Consider the following 22500-nt stretch of genomic DNA (forward strand, 5'->3'; position numbering starts at 1 on the left):
AACCATGGAGACATCACACACCCCTGCCGCAAACCTACATTCACTGAGAACCAATCACTTTCCTCTCTTCCTACACGTACACATGCCTTACATCCTCGATAAAAACTTTTCACTGCTTCTAACAACTTGCCTCCCACACCATATATTCTTAATACCTTCCACAGAGCATCTCTATCAACTCTATCATATGCCTTCTCCAGATCCATAAATGCTACATACAAATATATATATATATATATATATATATATATATATATATATATATATATATATATATATATATATATATATATATATATATATATATATATATATATATATATATATGTTATCCCTGGGGATAGGGGAGAAAGAATACTTCCCACGTATTCCCTGCGTGTCGTAGAAGGCGACTAAAAGGGAAGGGAGCGGGGGGCTGGAAATCCTCCCCTCTCATTTTTTTTTTCAATTTTCCAAAAGAAGGAACAGAGAAGGGGGCCAGGTGAGGATATTCCCTGTAAGGCCCAGTCCTCTGTTCTTAACGCTACCTTGCTAATGCGGGAAATGGTGAATAGTATGAAAAAAAAAAAAAAAAAAAAAATATATATATATATATATATATATATATATATATATATATATATATATATATATATATATATATATATATATACATATATATATATATATATATCCTCACTTGTGTGAGGAAGTACCAGGAGAGACTGAGTACAGAATGGAAAAAGGTGAGAACAATGGAAGTAAGGGGAGTGGGGGAGGAATGGGATGTATTTAGGGAATCAGTGATGGATTGCGCAAAAGATGCTTGTGGCATGAGAAGAGTGCGAGGTGGGTTGATTAGAAAGGGTAGTGAGTGGTGGGATGAAGAAGTAAGAGTATTAGTGAAAGAGAAGTGAGAGGCATTTGGACGATTTTTGCAGGGAAAAAATGCAATTGAGTGGGAGACGTATAAAAGAAAGAGACAGGAGGTCAAGAGAAAGGTGCAAGAGGTGAAAAAAAGGGCAAATGAGAGTTGGGGTGAGAGAGCATCATTAAATTTTAGGGAGAATAAAAAGATGTTCTGGAAGGAGGTAAATAAAGTGCGTAAGACAAGGGAGCAAATGGGTACTTCAGTGAAGGGCGCAAATGGGGAGGTGATAACAAGTAATGGTGATGTGAGAAGGAGATGGAGTGAGTATTTTGAAGGTTTGTTGAATGTGTTTGATGACAGAGTGGCAGATATAGGGTGTTTTGGTCGAGGTGGTGTGCAAAGTGCGAGGGTTAGGGAAAATGAGTTGGTAAACAGAGAAGAGGTAGTAAAGGCTTTGCGGAGGATGAAAGCCGGCAAGGCAGCAGGTTTGGATGGTATTGCAGTGGAATTTATTAAAAAAGGGGGTGACTGTATTGTTGACTGGTTGGTAAGGTTATTTAATGTATGTATGACTCATGGTGAGGTGCCTGAGGATTGGCGGAATGCGTGCATAGTGCCATTGTACAAAGGCAAAGGGGATAAGAGTGAGTGCTCAAATTACAGAGGTATAAGTTTGTTGAGTATTCCTGGCAAATTATATGGGAGGGTATTGATTGAGAGGGTGAAGGCATGTACAGAGCATCAGATTGGGGAAGAGCAGTGTGGTTTCAGAAGTGGTAGAGGATGTGTGGATCAGGTGTTTGCTTTGAAGAATGTATGTGAGAAATACTTAGAAAAGCAAATGGATTTGTATGTAGCATTTATGGATCTGGAGAAGGCATATGATAGAGTTGATAGAGATGCTCTGTGGAAGGTATTAAGAATATATGGTGTGGGAGGCAAGTTGTTAGAAGCAGTGAAAAGTTTTTATCGAGGATGTAAGGCATGTGTACGTGTAGGAAGAGAGGAAAGTGATTGGTTCTCAGTGAATGTAGGTTTGCGGCAGGGGTGTGTGATGTCTCCATGGTTGTTTAATTTGTTTATGGATGGGGTTGTTAGGGAGGTGAATGCAAGAGTTTTGGAAAGAGGGGCAAGTATAAAGTCTGTTGGGGATGAGAGAGCTTGGGAAGTGAGTCAGTTGTTGTTCGCTGATGATACAGCGCTGGTGGCTGATTCATGTGAGAAACTGCAGAAGCTGGTGACTGAGTTTGGTAAAGTGTGTGAAAGAAGAAAGTTAAGAGTAAATGTGAATAAGAGCAAGATTATTAGGTACAGTCGGGTTGAGGGTCAATTCAATTGGGAGGTGAGTTTGAATGGAGAAAAACTGGAGGAAGTGAAGTGTTTTAGATATCTGGGAGTGGATTTGGCAGCGGATGGAACCATGGAAGCGGAAGTGGATCATAGGGTGGGGGAGGGGGCGAAAATTCTTGGAGCCTTGAAGAATGTGTGGAAGTCGAGAACATTATCTTGGAAAGCAAAAATGGGTATGTTTGAAGGAATAGTGGTTCCAACAATGTTGTATGGTTGCGAGGCGTGGACTATGGATAGAGTTGTGCGCAGGAGGATGGATGTGCTGGAAATGAGATGTTTGAGGACAATGTGTGGTGTGAGGTGGTTTGATCGAGTAAGTAACGTAAGGGTAAGAGAGATGTGTGGAAATAAAAAGAGCGTGGTTGAGAGAGCAGAAGAGGGTGTTTTGAAATGGTTTGGTCACATGGAGAGAATGAGTGAGGAAAGATTGACCAAGAGGATATATGTGTCGGAGGTGGAGGGAACGAGGAGAAGAGGGAGACCAAATTGGAGGTGGAAAGATGGAGTGAAAAAGATTTTGTGTGATCGGGGCCTGAACATGCAGGAGGGTGAAAGGAGGGCAAAGAATAGAGTGAATTGGAGCGATGTGGTGTACCGGGGTTGACGTGCTGTCAGTGGATTGAATCAAGGCATGTGTATGGGGGTGGGTTGGGCCATTTCTTTCGTCTGTTTCCTTGCGCTACCTCGCAAACGCGGGAGACAGCGACAAAGCAAAATATATATATATATATATATATATATATATATATATATATATATATATATATATATATATATATATATATATATATATATATATATATATTGTATGTAGCATTTATGGATCTGGAGAAGGCATATGATAGAGTTGATAGAGATGCTCTGTGGAAGTTCTAAGAATATATGGTGTGGGAGGCAAGTTGTTAGAAGCAGTGAAAAGTTTTTATCAAGGATGTAAGGCATGTGTATGTGTAGGAAGAGAGGAAAGTGATTGGTTCTCAGTGAATGTAGGTTTGCGGCAGGGGTGTGTGATGTCTCCATGGTTGTTTAATTTGTTTATAGATGGGGTTGTTAGGGAGGTGAATGCAAGAGTTTTGGAAAGAGGGGCAAATATGCAATCTGTTGGGGATGAGAGAGCTTGGGAAGTGAGTCAGTTGTTGTTCGCTGATGATACAGCGCTGGTGGCTGATTCATGTGAGAAACGGCAGAAGCTGGTGACTGAGTTTGGTAAAGTGTGTGATAGAAGAAAGTTTAGAGTAAATGCGAATAAGAGTAAGGTTATTAGGTACAGTAGGGTTGAGAGTCAAGTCACTTGGGAGGTAAGTTTGAATGGAGAAAAACTGGAGGAAGTAAAGTGTTTTAGATATCTGGGAGTGGATCTGGCAGCGGATGGAACCATGGAAGCGGAAGTGGATCATAGGGTGGGGGAGGGAGCGAAAATTCTGGGAGCCATGAAGAATGTGTGGAAGTCGAGAACATTATCTCGGAAAGCAAAAATGGGTGTGTTTGAAGGAATAGTGGTTCCAACAATGTTGTATGGTTGCGAGGCGTGGGCTATGGATAGAGTTGTGCGCAGGAGGGTGGATATGCTGGAAATGAGATGTTTGAGGACAATATGTGGTGTGAGGTGGTTTGGCCGAGTATGTAATTTAAGGGTAAGAGAGATGTGTGGAAATAAAAAGAGCGTGATTGAGAGAGCAGAAGAGTGTGCTTTGAAATGGTTTGGGCACATGGAGAGAATTAATGAGTAAAGATTGACCAAGAGGATATATGTGTCGGAGGCGGAGGGAACGAGGAGAAGTAGGAGACCAAATTGGAGGTGGAAAGATGGAGTGAAAAAGATTTTGAGTGATCGGGGCCTGAACATGCAGGAGGGTGAAAGGCGTGCAAGGAATAGAGTGAATTGGATCGATGTGGTATACCGGGGTCGACGTGCTGTCAATGGATTGAACCAAGGCATGTGAAGCGTATGGGGTAAACCATGGAAAGTTCTGTGGGGCCTGGATGTGGAAAGGGAGCTGTGGTTTCTGTGCATTATTGCATGACAGCTAGAGAGTGAGTGTGAACGAATGTGGCCTTTGTTGTCTTTTCCTAGTGCTACCTCGCACACATGAGGGGGGGGGGGATGTTATTCCATGTGTGGCGAGGTGGCGATGGGAATAGATAAAGGCAGACAGTATGAATTATGTACATGTGTATATAGGTATATGTCTGTGTGTGTATATATATATGTGTACATTGAGATGTATAGGTATGTATATTTGCGTGTGTGGACGTGTAAGTATATACATGTGTATGTGGGTGGGTTGGGCCATTCTTTTGTCTGTTTCCTTGCGCTACCTCGCTAACACGGGAGAGAGCGACAAAGAAAAATAAATAATGATAAATAACTTTGTCGCTGTCCTCTGCGTTAGGAGTGTTCTTGAGGGAGAGGGAGTGACTGTGTAAGGAAACATGTACGTGATCTTGACCCACCAAGGCGCTCATGAGATACGGCGAGACGATAGCTCCTGCTCTGGAGGACATCATGACCGCACTCATACCCCGGGTTCGAATCTCAGTCGGGTAGAGCTCGGAGGCATACAGGAATATGATGCTGAACGCTGTCGTACTGCTCAATTTCCCTATCATAACCAACGTGACCGACAACCATTTGTAATCTGGAAAATGAAATCTACATTAGAATATCAAACATCCTACAGAGGACCGATTTAGTCCTTTTAAGGCACCTGGAGAATGGAAGTGATATATATATATATATATATATATATATATATATATATATATATATATATATATATATATGCTGAAGCATTGTATAGATGTGTGTGGATGTAACTAAGATGAGAAATAAGGAGAGATAGGTAGTATGTTTAAGGAAAAGAATCTGGATGTTCTGGCCCTGAGTAAAACGAAGCTCAAGGGTAAAGGGAAAGAGTGACTTGGGAATGTTTGGGATGTAAAGTCAGGGGTTGGTGAGAGGACAAGAGCAAAGGAAGGAGTAGTACTACTCCTGATACAGGAGTTGTGGGACTATGTGACAGAGCGTAAGAAAGTAAACTTTACATTAATATGGGTAAAACTGAAAGTGGATGAAGAGAGATGAGTGATTATTGTTGCCTATGCACCTGGGCATGAGAAGAAAGATCATGACAGGCAAGTGTTTTGGGAGCAAGTGTGTTAGCAATTTTGATGCACGAGACCGGGTTATAATGATGGGTGATTTGAACGCAAAGCTGAGTAATTTGGCAGTTGAGGGAATAATTGGTGTACATGGGGTGTTCAGTGTTGTAAATGGACATGGTGAAGAGCTTGTAGATTTGTGTGCTGAAAAGAGAATGGTGATTGGGAATACCTGGTTTAAAAACAGAGATATACGTGAGTGTACGCATGTAAGTAAGAGAGATGGCCAGAGAGGTTATTGGATTACGTGTTAATTGACAAGCGCGTGAAAGACTTTTGGATGTTAATGTGCTGAGAGATGCAAATGGAGGGATGTCTGATCATTATCTTGTAGAGGCGAAGGTGAAGATATGTAGAGGTTCTCAGAAAAGAAGAGAGAATGTTGGGGTGAAGGGAGTGGTGAGAGTAAGTGAGCCTGGGAAGGAGACTTGTGTGCGGAAGTACCAGGAGTGACTGAGTGCAGAATGAAAGAGGTGAGGACAAAGGACGTAAGGGGAGTGGGGGAAGAATGGGATGTATGTAGGGAAGCATTGATGGATTGCGCAAAAGATGCTTGTGGCATGAGAAGCATAGGAGGTGGGCAGATTAGAAAGGTAGTGATGAGAGATGTATAAAAGAAAGAGGTAAAAGGTCAAGAGAAAGGTGCATGAGGTGAAAAAGAGGGCAAATGAGAGTTGGGGTGAGAGAGTATCATTAAATTTTGGGGAGAATAAGAAAATGTTTTGAAAGGAGGTAAATAAAGTGCGTAAGACAAGAGAACAAATGGCAACATCGGTGAAGTGGTCTAATGCGGAGGTAATAACAAGTCGTAGTGATATGAGAAGATGGAGTGAGTATTTTGAAGGTTGCTTGAATGTGTTAGATGACAGCGTGGCAGATATTGGGTGTTTTGGTCGATGTGGTGTGCGAAGTGAGAGGGTCAGGGAGAATGGTTTGGTAAACAAAGAAGAGGTAGCGAAAGCTTTGCGGAAGATGAAAGCCGGCAAGGCGGTGGGTTTGAATGGTACTGCAGTGGAATTTTATAAAAAAGAGGGTGACTGTGTTGTTGACTGTTGGTGAGGTTATTCAATGTATGTATGGCTCATGATGAGCTGCCTGAGGATTGGCGGAATGCTTGCATAGTGCCATTGTACAAAGGCAAAGGGGATAAAGGTGAGTGCTCAAATTACAGAGGTATAAGTTTGTTACGTATTCCTGGGAAATTGCATGGGAGGGTATTGACTGAGAGGGTGAAAGCATGTACAGAGCATCAGATTGAGGAAGAGCAGTGTGGTTTCAGAATGGTAGAGGATGTGTGGATCAGGTGTTTGCTTTGAAGAATGTATGTGAGAAATACTCAGAAAAACGAATGGATTTGTATGTAGCATTTTTGGATCTGGAGAAGGCATATGATAAAGTTGATAGGGATGCTCTTTGGAAGGTATTAAGAGTATACGTGTGGGAGGGAAGTTGCTAGAAGCAGTGAAAAGTTTTTATCGAGGATGTAAGGCGTGTGTCCGAGTTGGAAGAGAGGAAATTGATTGTCTCGCAGTGAATGTCGGTTTGCGGCAGGGGTGCGTGATGTCTCCATGGTTGTTCAATCTGTTTATGGATTGGGTTGTTAGGGAGGTGAATGCAAGAGTTTTGGAGAGAGGGGCAAGTATGCAGTCTGTTGTAGATGAGAGGACTTGGGAAGTGAGTCTGTTGTTGTTCGCTGATGATACAGCACTGGTGGCTGATTCGGGTGAGAAACTGAAGAAGCTGGTGACTGAGTTTGGTAAAGTGTATGAAAGAAGAAAGCTGAGAGTAAATATGAATAAGAGCAAGGTTATTAGGTACAGTAGGGTTGAGGGACTAGACAATTGGGAGGTAAGTTTGAATGGAGAAAAACTGGAGGAAGTGAAGTGTTTTAGATATCTGGGAGTGGATTTGGCAGCGGATGGAACCATGGAAGCGGAAGTGAGTAGCAGGATGGGAGAGGGGGCGAACGTTCTGAGCTTTGAAGATGTGTGGAAGGCGAGAACATTATCTCGGAAAGCAAAATTGGGTATTTTTTAAGTAAAAGTGGTTCCAACAATGTTATATGGTTGCGAGGCGTGGGCCATGGATAGGGTTGTTGGAAATGAGATGTGGTGTGAGGTGGTTTGATTTAGTGAGTAATGAAAGGGTAAGAGAGATGTGTGGTGATAAAAAAAAGTGTGGTTGTGAGAGCAAGAGAGGGTGTGTTGAAAATGTTTTGCCACATGGAGAGAATGAGTGAGGAAAGGTTGACAAAGAGGATATATGTGTTAGAGGTGGCGTGAACGAGAAGTGGAGACCAAATTGGAGGTGGACGGATGGATTGCTCCCTTTCCACATCCAGGCCCCACACAACTTTCCATGGTTTACCCCAGACACTTCACATGCCCTGATTCAATCCATTGACAGCACGTCGACCCCGGTATACCACATCGATCCAATTCACTCTATTACTTGCCCGCCTTTCACCCTCCTGCATGTTCAGGCCCCGATCACTCAAAATCTTTTTCACTCCATCTTTCCACCTCCAATTTGGTCTCCCACTTCTTCTCGTTCCCTCCGCCTCCGACACATATATCCTCTTGGTCAATCTTTCTTCACTCATTCTCTCCAAGTACCCAAACCATTTCAAAACACCCTCTTCTGCTCTCTCAACCACGTTCTTTTTATTTCCACACATCTCTCTTACCCTTACATTACTTACTCGATCAAACCACCTCACACCACATATTGTCCTCAAACATCTCATTTCCAGCATATCCACCCTCCTGCGCACAACTCTATCCATAGCCCACGCCTCGCAACCATACAACATTGTTGGAACCACTATTCCTTCAAACATATCCATTTTTCCTTTCCGAGATAATGTTCTCGACTTCCACACATTCTTCAAGGCTCCCAGGATTTTCGCCCCCTCCCCCACCCTATGATTCACTTCCTCTTCCATGGTTCCATCCGCTGCCAGCTCCACTCCCAGATATCTAAAACACTTTTCTTCCTCCAGTTTTTCTCCATTCAAACTTACCTCCCAATTGACTTGACCCTCAACCCTACTGTACCTAATAACCTTGCTCTTATTCACATTTACTCTTAACTTTCTTCTTTCACACACTTTACCAAACTCAGTCACCAGCTTCTGCAGTTTCTCGCATGAATCAGCCACCAGCGCTGTATCATCTGCAAACAACAGCTGACTCACTTTCCAAGCTCTCGCATCCCCAACAGACTTCATACTTGCCCCTCTTTCCAAAACTCTTGCATTCACCTCCCTAACAACCCCATCCATAAACAAATTAAACAGCATTGGAGACATCACACACCCCTGCCGCAAACCTACATTCACTGAGAACCAAACACTTTCCTCTCTTCCTACACGTGCACATGCCTTACATCCTCGATAAAAACTTTTCACTGCTTGTAACAACTTGCCTCGCACACCATATATTCTTAGTATATATATATATATATATATATATATATATATATATATATATATATATATATATATATATATATATATATATATATATATATATATATATATATATATATATATATATATATATATATATATATATGGAGTGTTCAGTGTTGTAAATGGAAATGGTGAAGAGCTTGTAGATTTATGTGCTGAAAAAGGACTGTTGATTGGGAATACCTGGTTTAAAAAGCGAGTTATACATAAGTATACGTATGTAAGTAGGAGATATGGCCAGGGAGTGTTAATGGATTACGTGTTAATTGATAGACGCACGAAAGAGAGACTTTTGGATGTTAATGTGCTGAGAGGTGCAACTGGAGGGATGTCTGATCATTATCTTGTGGAAGCGAAGGTGAAGATTTGTGGGGGTTTTCAGAAAAGAAGAGAGAATGTTGGGGTGAAAAGAGTGGTGAGAGTAAGTGAGCTTGGGATGGAGATATCTGGGAGTGGATCTGGCAGCGGATGGAACCATGGTAGCAGAAGTGAATCATAGGGTGGGGGAGGGGGCGAAAATTCTGGGAGCCTTGAAGAATGTTTGGAAGTCGAGAACATTATCTTGGAAAGCAAAAATGGGTATGTTTGAAGGAATAGTGGTTCCAACAATGTTTCATGGTTGCGAGGCGTGGGCTATGGATAGAGTTGTGCGCAGGAGGGTGGATGTGCTGGAAATGAGATGTTTGAGGACAATATGTAGTGTGAGGTGGTTTGATCGAGTAAGTAATGTAAGGGTGAGCGAGATGTGTGGAAATAAAAAGAGTGTGGTTGAGAGAGCAGAAGAGGGTGTTTTGAAATGGCTTGGTCACATGGAGAGAATGAGTGGGGAAAGATTGACCACGAGGATATATGTGTCGGAGGTGGAGGGAACGAGGAGAAGTGGGAGACCAAATTGGAGGTGGAAAGATGGAGTGAAAAAGATTTTGAGTGATCGGGGCCTGAACATGCAGGAGGGTGAAAGGCGTGCAAGGAATAGAGTGAATTGGAACGATGTGGTATACCGGGGTCGACGTGCTGTCAATGGAATAAACCAGGGCATGTGAAGCGTCTGGGGTAAACCATGGAAAGTGTGTGGGGCCTGGATGTGGAAAGGGAGCTGTGGTTTCGATGCATTATTACATGACAGCTAGAGACTGAGTGTGAACGAATGGGGCCTTTGGTGTTTTTCATAGCGCTACCTCGCACACATAAGGGGGGAGGGGGTTGTTATTCCATGTGTGGCGAGGTGGCGATGGGAACAAATAAAGGCAGACAGTATGAATTATGTACATGTGTATATATGTATATGTCTCTGTGTGTTTATATATGTGTACATTGAGATGTATAGGTATGTATATTGTGCGTGTCTAGACATGTATGTATATACATGTGTATGTGGGCGGGTTGGGCCATTCTTTCGTCTGTTTCCTTGCGCTACCTCGCAAACGCGGGAGACAGCGACAAAGCAAAATAAAAAGATAATATATATATATATATATATATATATATATATATATATATATATATATATATATATATATATATATATATATATATATATATATATATATATATATATATATATATATAGTTCATGAAGATAACGGAAAACCTAGATAACATAAGCATGTATTATGCCTACACGAACGCATGTCTTACATGCGTGTGTACGCATGCTACGATTGTACATGCAATATCAATATTCTTTTCGACTCATGCCATAAAGAAGGAAGCCCAGGTATAGGTTGATAATGACCTTGAGGAACCAGTGGCTGACTCAACAAAGCCACGCCACACACGAAGAAGCTGAACTCCGTCATCCTCTTGCGGCCAAACCAAGACACGAAGGGGATGATGACTGTGGTCGAGGGGATCTCCAGAAGACCCGAGATGACCATGTACAGGTATGGGTCAACTTGCAAGGTCGAAGCGCCCAGACCCAAGCCGAAGAAGACCATGGCTACCACGAAGTAGTCCACGCACATACTGATAGTGATGATACACAGCTTCGGTGTCCTGGTGGCGAAAAGAACAGTTTCTAAAGCTAAGATAAGGGCTGATAAGTGATATCAATGAGGGTAACAGGCCAGACACTTCCTTGTTAAGAAAAGGATATGATTAGACTATGAGACACACATGATCATGCCAACATAAAACCTTTTGGGCTGTAGTGGTATGATGATAAGATATTTTGCTCTTTAGCAAGTCATAGTAATAAATGGTCTTTTGAATTCACAGGTCATAGCAATAAATGGTCCTATGAAGTCACAGATCATATGTTTGTGTAGTCCTACTGAACTGATGTAGCTGATTTGTATTTCTATCATTTTCAGTAGATACACTTGGCTGGTGATGATGAAAAAGTAATCCTATAAAACTGCAGATTATAACTTTGTATTGCTAATAGGATGAAGAACTTTGAGTGACAGCTGGAATGATAACTTACTGAATCACATGCCAAGGTTGAACAGTCCCAGCTGACAAATCTGACTGGTAAACATTCTTGGAAAGGAATAGTTGTCTTAATACAGAAAATGAATGTTTGCGTTAAGAGAGCAGTAACTACCCATATTTCCCTTCCATGTGACTGGGCAAGAGGATCCAGTAGGCCAGATGGTGACTATATCCTGTTAGCTTCTATTTCTGCGTTCATTGACTCACTCTAGTCATATATTGCTTCTAATGTCGTTTTTGCGTTGAATGAAAGACATTTTTAACCAGATGGGGTTTGGAAACATTGTCCTTAGTTGGTGTATTTACAAAAGTCAACTTCCCTACTTCGCAGAGAACTTACCTTAGGAGAAGAACAACCTGAGAGAGACAGTATCGAACTTTGGACGTTGTGGTGCCGACAGTTGAGGTGCCGTCAACACTCAAGCTCTGGAAGATATTCCAAATATTAGATGAGACAGCACAGCCGACTAAATGCCCGAAAAGAAACCATCTCTTTAATAGAGGATGCGAAAGAGGGTTTCAAAATATTTGTTCACCTCTCTTGAGATGTCTGGATTAGTTGGTCCTCTCTCCATACTTTGAGTTACATCCTAAAATGTGCGGGTTTCCGATGTGTCCCTTTCTCTTTTTTTCCTTTTGATGCATCGATAATCCCTCTTTAGAAATCAGACTAAATCTAATATCGGAATGTAGAGCTCAGATATCACTACCTGTTACCACTTCCCCAGTGGCCCCCTTCACCGATGTTTTTCGCTCATTATTTACTTCCTTCCAAAACATCTTATTCTCCCTAAAGTTTAACAGACACTCTCTCACCCCAGCACTTATTTGCCTTCTTTTTCAACCCTTGCCCCTTCCTCTTGACCTCCTGCTGCTTTCTCTCATTTATATCCCAATCATTTGCAATCCTTCCTTGTAATTATCGTCCAAACGCATCGGTTTTCTCTTTCACTAGCATCTTTACTCCTTCATCCCATCACTCACTGACCTTTCTGATCTGACCACTTCCTACCTTGCGCTTGCCAAATGCATCTCTTGCTCGTGCCAGCACTGCTTCCCTAAATACCTCCAAATCCTCACCCACTTTCCTTGCTTCATATACTTTCACTTTTTGCCATTCTCCAATCGATCACTCTTGGTATTTCTTCACACAAGGCTCTTTTCCAATCTCACATACTCACACCACTCTCCTCTCACAGTCATTCTTTCCCCTTTCCCGAAAACCTCTACATTTATTCACTCTCGCTTCCACAAGATAGTGACCAGACATCCCACCAGATGCACCTCTCAGCACATATAGATTCCAAAGTCTCTCTTATACACGCATATCAGTTAATATGTAATCGAATAATGCCCGCTGTATACTTGTGCATATCCCTTTTTTTAGATCAGGTACTCCCAACCATCAGCCCCTTTTTCAGCACATCTCCGCTAGTTCTTCACCATTTCCATTAATAACACTGAATACGCCGGGTTGTGCACGTCAACTTCCGCACATGGCTCGCCCTTGGGTTGTGCACGTCAACTTCCAGAATCCACCCTTAACTGCCATACCTATGACAGATACTCGGTCTCCTACACAAAAGAAAAAAAAAAGGGCTGACATACACTCTCAGCTGCTCCCAAAACACTTGCCTCTCATGATTTTCCTTCTTATGACTAGGAGCATAAGGACCAATAATGATCCATCTCTTGCCATCCACTTTCAGTTTTACGAAACAATCTAGTATTTATTTCCTTACACACTCCCACTTCTCCTACTTCAGGAGCAGTGCTACTCCTTCCTTAGTTCTTGTCCTCTCACCAACCCCGACTTTACTCCCAAGACATTTCCAAACCATTCTTCCCCCTTACCCTTGTGCTTTGTTTTGCTCAAATCCAGAACATCCAGGTTTCTTTCCTCAAACGTGCAACCTGTCTCTCCTCTCTTCCCATCTTAGTTATATTCACACACATTCAGACGCCCCAATTTGAACCTTTGAGAAGTATGAGACTCCCTATTTGGCTCCTTTTTTTTTTTTTTTCTTCTTTTGAAAATTTTATGTACAAGAAGGGCAGGTTTCCAGCTCCCTACTCCCATACCGTTTGGCCCTGTTTATCTGAGTTCAGTTTCGAAAAATTTTTTAACTGAACATGTCCAGAGCCTAAGGTTCAATGACACATCAACTTGTTTCACTCCGAAATATTTTCGACACAAAATTTGGGGCCATCGCTGTAAAACATATATATATATATATATATATATATATATATATATATATATATATATATATATATATATATATATATATATATATATATATATATATATTATTTTATTTATTTTGGTTTGTCGCTGTCTCCCGCGTTAGCGAAGTAGCGCAAGGAAACAGACGAAAGACTGACCCAACCCGCCCACATACACATGTATATACATACACGTCCACACACGCAAATATACATACCTATACATCTCAATGTACACATATATATACACACACAGACATATACATATATACACATGTACATAATTCATAGTCTGCCTTTATTTCTTTCCATCGCCACCTCGCCACACATGGAATAACATCCCCCTCCCCCCTCATGTGTGCGAGGTAGCGCTAGGAAAAGACAACAAAGGCCCCATTCGTTCACACTCAGTCTCTAGCTGTCATGTAATAATGCACCGAAACCACAGCTCCCTTTCCACAACCAGGCCCCACAGAACTTTCCATGGTTTACCCCAGACGCTTCACATGCCCTGGTTCAATCCATTGAACGCACGTCGACCCCGGTATACATAATCGTTCCAATTCACTCTATTCCTTGCACGCCTTTCACCCTCCTCCATGTTCAGGCCCCGATCACTCAAAATCTTTTTCACTCCATCTCTCCACCTCCAATTTGGTTTCCCACTTCGCCTCGTTCCCTCTACCTCCGACACATATATCCTCTTGGTCAATCTTTCCTCACTCATTCTCTCCATGTGACCAAACCATTTCAAAACACCCTCTTCTGCTCTCTTAACCACACCTTTTTTTATTTCCACACATCTCTCTTACCCTTACATTACTTACTCGATCAAACCACCTCACACCACATATTGTCCTCAAACATCTCATTTCCAGCACATCCACCCTCCTCCGCACACCTCTATCCATAGCCCACGCCTCGCAACCATACAACATTGTTGGAACCACTATTCCTTCAAGCATATCCATTTATGATTTCCGAGATAATGTTCTTGACTTCCAAACATTCTTCAAGGCTCCCAGAATTCTCGCCCCCTCCCCCACCCTATGATTCACTTCCGCTTCCATGATTCCATTCGCTGCCAGATCCACTCCCAGATATCTAGAATACTTTACTTCCTCCAGTTTTTCTCCATTCAAACTTACCTCCCAATTGACTTGACCCTCAACCCTACTGTACCTAATAACCTTGCTCTTATTCACATTTACTCTTAACTTTCTTCTTTCACACACTTTACCAAACTCAGTCACCAGCTTCTGCAGTTTCTTACATGAATCAGCCACCAGCGCTGTATCATCAGCGAACAACAATTGACTCACTTCCCAAGCTCTCTCATCCACAACAGACTGCATACTTGCCTCTCTTTCCAAAACTCTTGCATTCACCTCCCTAACAATCCAATCCATAAACAAATTAAACAAGCATGGAGACATCACACACCCCTGCCGCAAACCTACATTCACTGAGAACCAATCACTTTCCTATCTTCTCACTCGTACACATGCTTTACATCCTCGATAAAAACTTTTCACTGCTTCTAACAACTTGCCTTCCACACCATATATTCTTAATACCTTCCACAGAGCATCTCTATCAACTCTATCATATGCCTTCTCCAGATCCATAAATGCTACATACAAATCCATTTGCTTTTCTAAATATTTCTCACATACATTCTTCAAAACAAACACCTGATCCACACATCCTCTACCACTTCTGAAACCACACTGCTCTTCCCCAATCTGATGCTCTGTACATGCCTTCACCCTCTCAGTCAATACCCTCCCATATAATTTACCAGTAATACTCAACAAACTTGTACCTCTGTAATTTGAGCACTCACTCTTATCCCCTTTGCCTTTGTACAATGGCACTGTGCAAGCATTCCGTCAATCCTCAGGCACCTCACCATTAATCATACATATATTGAATAACCTTACCAACCAGTCAACAATACAGTCACCCCCTTTTTTAATAAATTCCACTGCAATACCATCCAAACCTGCTGCCTTGCCGGCTTTCATCTTCCGTAAAGCTTTTACTACCTCTTCTCTATTTACCAAATCATTTTCCCTAACCCTCTCACTTTGCACACCACCTCGACCAAGACACCCCACATCCGCCACTCTATCATCAAACACATTTAACAAACCTTCAAAATACTCACTCCATCTCCTTCTCACATCACCACTACTTGTTATCACCTCCCCATTAGCCCCCTTCACTGAAGTTCCCATCTGCTCCCTTGTCTTACGCACTTTATTTACCTCCTTCCAAAACATCTTTTTATTCTCCCTGAAATATAATGATACTCTCTCACCACAACTCTCATTTGCCCTCTTTTTCACCTCTTGCACCTTTCTCTTGACCTCCTGCCTCTTTGTTTTATACCTCTCCCACTCATTTACATTTTTTCCCTGCAAAAATCGTCCAAATGCCTCTCTCTTCTCTTTCACTAATAATCTTACTTCTTCATCCCACCACTCACTACCTTTTCTAATCAACCCACCTCCCACGCTTCTCATGCCACAAGCATCTTTTGCGCAAGCCATCACTGCTTCCCTAAATACATCCCATTCCTCCCCCACTCCCCTTACCTCCTTTGTTCTCACCTTTTTCCATTCTGTACTCAGTCTCTCCTGGTCCTTCCTCACACAAGGCTCCTTCCCAAGCTCACTTACTCTCACCACTCTCTTCACCCCAACATTCTCTCTTCTTTTCTGAAAACCTCTACAAATCTTCACCTTAGCCTCCACAAGATAATGATCAGACATCCCTCCAGTTGCACCTCTCAGCACATTAACATCCAGAAGTCTCTCTCTCGTGCGTCTATCAATTAACACGTAATCCAATAAAGCTCTCTGGCCATCTCTCCTACTTACATACGTATACTTATGTATATCTCGCTTTTATACCAAGTATTCCCAATTATATATATATATATATATATATATATATATATATATATATATATATATATATATATATATATATATATATATATATATATATATATACATAAAGACTCATATTTGCAATCAACGATCACAGATGTACGGATTTCAGAATACATTGTTTTCCAAAATCAAAGTTCAGGTTACACATGTTCACCATAATCTCATATACAACATAAGATTTAAGATTCATTCATCATAATCAGACAAGCAAGTGACATCTTCAAGATGCAAGATGTGTGTTTCAGATCAGACATCCGATTGGATTTGACACCTTGTGAGATAGCACTATAGTCTAATGATACACTTGACAATACCTTGTGTTGAATTTCTTCCATAATCCTGAGGAGCTCCGCCTTAGATGGCAGAGTGACTTTATTCTGTTTGGCGGCCTTCTCCAACACCCGTAGCGCCCGCTCGTGTTGCCCACGGATGATCAGCCATCTTGGGGACTCGTCCAGAAGCCTACAGACACAAGCAATCACATTACCCAAGAGATTACTCCTTCCCTACAGCACTTAAACTCTCATTTACCGAGACATACCCATATCCTTTCTCTGTCTTACAAGTTGCCATTCTAATCAACCTGGCCTACCTCTTATATCACTATGGCGAGCACAACACTAGTGATAGCCTAGGACAAATACTTGTCTATCTAATATATGATGTTCCTTGACAAATACTTGTCTATCTAATATATGATGTTCCTTGACAAATACTTGTCTATCTATTGTTACTTAACAGACTTCAGTGGTAAGTGAAGCAGCAAAGCTGACCAGAACTGTGACACCATTCACACTCACGGTAGGTAGAGGGAAGCAACACCTAAGAGCACTACTCTATCACATTACCATTGAATTATTACTCTATTGTATTTCTGGGTCGTTATACATCTATCGCATATTATCTCAAAATACAATTCACTTTACTGAATACACGTAAATCATCATAAACATTCAGATGTTGGTGAAGATCAGAGGCGTTCATCTTGGTCGAGGCTGAAGAGGAATCACTGAACGAAACCGCCATATTTGTCCTTTCATTCTAATGAAATTTAAGGACAAAACAAATGAATAGTTTTGTTTTATTTATCTGATTTGCATACTATACACATTTCCACGTTCATGATAAAAAGTATATCTTATTTTGCACATCATAATTCCATATAGAAGTATGTTTTTTTCATAGATGTTTATTCAAAAGATTTTCTTGATAGACTTTACAAGATCTATTTTGAAAAAGAGGGGGATGGGGGATCTATACCTCAATTAAAAAGTATCTTATAGCGAAAGTTCGACGTAACTAGTGTGAGGCACACTGAGACCCCCGAGGCGTTACGTCATTCGGTCCGAGACCTGGTAGTGTTCGAACCCCGGCAAAACAGGTTATTGTTGTTATGGCCAATTGACGAATTCATCCACGCGAATATGTACATACAAACAGCAACCACTCTACTGTTCTGTTCCTGGAGCAGGTAAAGGAAACTAGTTCTGCTGACCATAAGAGAATACGAGTGATGGTCGCCCAACAAATCTCTTCAAAAATAGTTGCCACCCAATCTCCCTTGTTGTCAGCTGTCAACACACAGGTCTCTGTTGGCACAATATCGCCGGCTCGTTCGACGTATCCGTGACAAAACTGACAACATTGTTATTTCAGGAGAACTTTCCATGAACGGCATGGAAAACACCCTACTCAGTAGGGCGTTCAGTCTCGGTGATTGATCAATGAACCTTTGTTGAATTCATGGATTTGTGGCAGCATTTTTACATGCGTTCCGATAACCAACATGACAGTAACATATGTAATACGTCAAAATAAGGGTCAGAATGAAGCACATATGGCTGAAAATAGTAGATGAAACACTAAGGAGTTTTATATTTATGGTAGAAGCAAAAGCATCATCACTCAGTCAGTTAACTGATTACAGAAATCGATGACTTGGTTCAAGACACCGAAGTAATGGTAAAGATAATATAACTTATTTATATCTCCATGATTGAAGATACATCTAATGTCCCACGTCAAGTTCCAATGTTAGGAGAGGAGATTGTTCCGCAACAATATGATATAACAGTTGAAGATATGTTATCAGCAATAAATGGAATGTAAGTAAACAAATTGGCAAGCCTTGATATATATTATCTGAGGAAATTGAGAAAGGAAAAAATTAGATATAAAGTCCCAAGTCTATGGGAAAGATTCAGAGGAAAGACAAACTTTCCCAATGCAGCGCCGAAATTCAAAAAAAAAAAAAGATAAGCCACTGCATGGGATTCATCGTCCACGTAGCTTCACGTCTATAGTTTGTAACCTTATGAAAACAATCATTCAGGACAGAATTATAAACCATCTAGAGGAACACCACTTAATGAACGATTCTCGGCAAAATTTCTGGTGAAATTGCTCATATCTTGCAAAACTGCTTGATTCTATTTATTTTCTCATAATGTATGACGAAAGTAAAGTGGAAATTATCTGTATTCACCACCAACTGTGCCTACCGTGGGGCAGTAGGCGCTCCGCACGATATGAGCAAACCACTCGTCACCTTATTAGCAGTTGATGTCTAACGTGGTCAATAAATCCATACCAAAAAATAGGGAAGAACAGGAGGCCGGGGAGAGACACCGTCAGCTGCAGCCATCGCCAGTCCCTCACAAAGTAGGCAAATCCGCCCCACAACATCGTGCCCATCGACCACGTTAGGAACTGTAGCATGCCGATCGCTGATCTCATCTTCAGCTCCGTCACCTCCATCACTGAGAAGTAAGGTCGTGGTATAAAGCTTTGATAAAAGAAAACGTATAGCCGTTCATACTTGATAAAAGAAAACGTATAGCCATTCATACTTGATAAAAGAAAACGTATAGCCGTTCGTACTTGTGGTAAAGGTCGACTTGTGTCTTCATAACGTCCCTCTATCAGTTTCTATCCTGCTTCCTGAAGGTGGTGTTGAATTCGTCTCGTGTATGCCTTCTTCAGGGAGCTCTTCAGAAGATAATAGAGTGGGAAAGGAAGGAAAATGCATGTGTCATGTTGCATTTGATATTCCATCAGCCCTTTGACCCATGTAATGACGTGGCCATCTTCCTATATTGACCTATTAATGACGTGGCCATACTTGACCCACGTAATGACGTGGTTATCTTTCTGTCTTGACCCATATAATGACGTGGTCATCTCTCCATCTCTGAGATGCTGTTTTCGCTGAGTAAGTGTGTCACAAAGCATTAAGCATACCACCTGCTTTCCATGTATGGACAGATGTTGTTCGTGGAAAGTTAGTCCACTTCGTCAGGGTCTAGAGACTTAGACTAAACAAAGCACCACTCACCAAGGACAAAGCCGGTCTGGAGGGAGGTCGGGTGCATTGCGCCCAACAAGAATCGAGCAACTAGGATGGTGGATAAGTAGGGCAGCCATCCCGAGCCCACAGCTGTGATGGTGTAGATAGTCGAGGATATCGCGATCATTGTCCACCGGCCGAATCTGTGAAGACAAAACGAAAGATCATCGTAAATAGGTTGGAAACCTTTTTTTTATGATTTCACCTCTGTTTATCGAGTGCCAGGTGTAGTTCTTGGTAAAGGGGTAAAAGTTTTAAAGATAGTAAATAAGAGAGATAGAGAAAGGCAAAACACGAACGAGTTGATGGTTTTTAGAACTTTTGAGTGTAAGAAGATTTTTGAGAATAAACGTGTGGGTGTGTGTGCGAGTGTGTGTGTGTGTGTGTGTGTGTGTGTGTGTGTGTGTGTGTGTGTGTGTGTGTGTATGTGTGTGTGTGTGTGTGTGTGTGTGTCTGTGTCTGTGTGTGTGTGTGTGTGTGTGTGTGTGTGTGTGTGTGTGTGTGCTGATAACCACAAGGGAAAATGAAACACAAGTCACAAGTGCACTTTCGTGGATTGACATCGTCTGGGAAGATACGGTCTTGGAATAATGGTATGGTGAAATGTTTGGGAAACATGAGGAGGATGAGTGAAAAGAGACTCACTAAGAGGACCTGTATGTGAGAGGAGGATGGAGGGGGAGGAAAAGTATATGGGAAGAACATATTAAAAAAAAAAGATGAATGCCTGATTGTCTATAACGAGCTTATCCGTAAGAAAAATATATAAGACTAGATATAATGGTAGAAACAGGAGAGCAGATCAAAGGGCACCTCCCCACCCACCTCTCCCTCTGGCTCAACGATTGACAGGAGGAAGATGTGAAAACACTCTATAGGAGAGTTAATTAGGGAGATAACAATATGACTTGACATCCAGATATACGTCGTCCAAATACGCGTCATCACACATGGGAATTCAAGGTAATACACGCTGCTAACTCTATGTTTAATATCTTTATTCTGCCGTGTTTTCTAATTTCTGCCGTGTTCCTTATTTCTCCCGTGTTCCTTATTTCTGCCGAGTTCCTTGTTTCTGCCGTGTTTTCTAATTTCTGCCGTGTTCCTTATTTCTCCCGTGTTCCTTATTTCTGCCGTGTTCCTTGTTTCTGCCGTGTTCCTTGTTTCTGCCGAGTTCCTTATTTCTGCCGTGTTCCTTATTTCTGCCGTGTTCCTTATTTCTGCCGTGTTCCTTATTTCTGCCGTGTTCCTTATTTCTGCAGTGTTCCTTATTTCTGCCGTGTTCCTTGTTTCTGCCGAGTTCCTTGTTTCTGCCGAGTTCCTTATTTCTGCCGTGTTCCTTATTTCTGCCGAGTTCCTTATTTCTGCCGTGTTCCTTATTTCTGCCGTGTTCCTTATTTCTGCCGTGTTCCTTATTTCTGCCGAGTTCCTTATTTCTGCCGTGTTTCGACTAGCAGTTCCGAGCCATAGCCCATATGAGACGAACACGATCACCGTAGGTCACAGCCGCAGTGACTGATTTGAAAAGATGTTTTCTTCTTGAATTCTTCCAAAGAAACATCTGATCTAGACGTCCCCTACCACTGCTGATCCACATGTCCTTTACCACTCCTGATCCACACGTCCTCTGCCACTCCTGATCCACACGTCCTCTGCCACTCCTGATCCACATGTCCTTTACCACTCCTGATCCACACGTCCTCTGCCACTCTTGATCCACACGTCCTCTGCCACTCCTGATCCACACGTCCTCTGCCACTCCTGATCCATAAGTCCTCTACCAGTCGTAATCCACACGTCCTCTGCTACTCCTTTAAACACATTGTCCCTTCCCCAGTCTGATGCTCTGTACATGCCTTCATCATCTCAGTCACTATCATCCCACTCAACAAACTTATATCTCTGTCACTCGAACATTCACCCTGTCCCCCTTGCCTCTATACAACTGCACAACATGGGCATTCTGCTAATCCTCAGATACCTCAACATAATCCATACATACACTGAAAGCCATAACTAACTAATCAACAATACAGTCACCCACTTTCCTGATACTCAACTTTAATCCCATCCACCCCAGGCACCTTACCGCACTGTATCTTACCCAAGTTTTTCACCACCTCTTCTCTTTTCACCTGTGTACAAAGAATGGTCTCAAAAAAACATCCCTGTACATACAGATATACATAGCTATACTGACACTTACTCTCACATGTACAGCACTCTCTTCGTATACTCAAACATCTAATGTGAGAGAGAGAGAGAGAGAGAGAGAGAGAGAGAGAGAGAGAGAGAGAGAGAGAGAGAGAGAGAGAGAGAGAGAGAGAGAGAGAGAGAGAGAGAGAGAGAGAGAGAGAGAGAGAGAGAGAGAGAGAGAGAGAGAGAGAGAGAGAGAGAGAGAGAGAGCATACTCACGAATGGTTCCTTACCTGTCTGCCAGAAACCCATTAAACCCCGCTCCTACCAGGGTACCAAACATGTATATACTCTGGTAGGTTGCGCGCAGGTACTTCTTGTCGCAGACCAACTGGAACTGTGTGAGGAGAGTGGATGCAAGTTACAAGATGCCCACGTATGTGCATAATGCTCCTCACCCCCAAAGCTGACACAGTATGTGCAACAAAGCCTCAGTGACACCCACTCTACCCCCTAACTGGGGGAAGGTTGGGGCAGGAGGAGGAGGGAATAGACCATCATCATC

At 42.0% G+C, this 22500-nt stretch overlaps 1 protein-coding gene across 1 annotated transcript in view; it reads right to left on the minus strand.

Moving 5' to 3' along the window:
- The window catches only part of LOC139764430 (organic cation transporter protein-like), a 55555-nt gene that overhangs the window by 14678 nt on the left and 18377 nt on the right, over positions 1-22500 (minus strand). The window contains exons 4-10 of the mRNA XM_071690981.1: positions 22229-22332; positions 19788-19942; positions 19044-19212; positions 16768-16915; positions 11608-11693; positions 10570-10829; positions 4655-4839 (exon numbers count right to left, since the gene is read on the minus strand). Of these exons, the coding sequence (XP_071547082.1) occupies positions 4655-4839; positions 10570-10829; positions 11608-11693; positions 16768-16915; positions 19044-19212; positions 19788-19942; positions 22229-22332 (1107 nt within the window). The remainder of the gene's footprint in view (positions 1-4654; positions 4840-10569; positions 10830-11607; positions 11694-16767; positions 16916-19043; positions 19213-19787; positions 19943-22228; positions 22333-22500) is intronic.

The sequence above is a fragment of the Panulirus ornatus genome, chromosome 50 (assembly GCF_036320965.1).
Source record: "Panulirus ornatus isolate Po-2019 chromosome 50, ASM3632096v1, whole genome shotgun sequence".
NCBI lineage: Eukaryota > Metazoa > Arthropoda > Malacostraca > Decapoda > Palinuridae > Panulirus > Panulirus ornatus.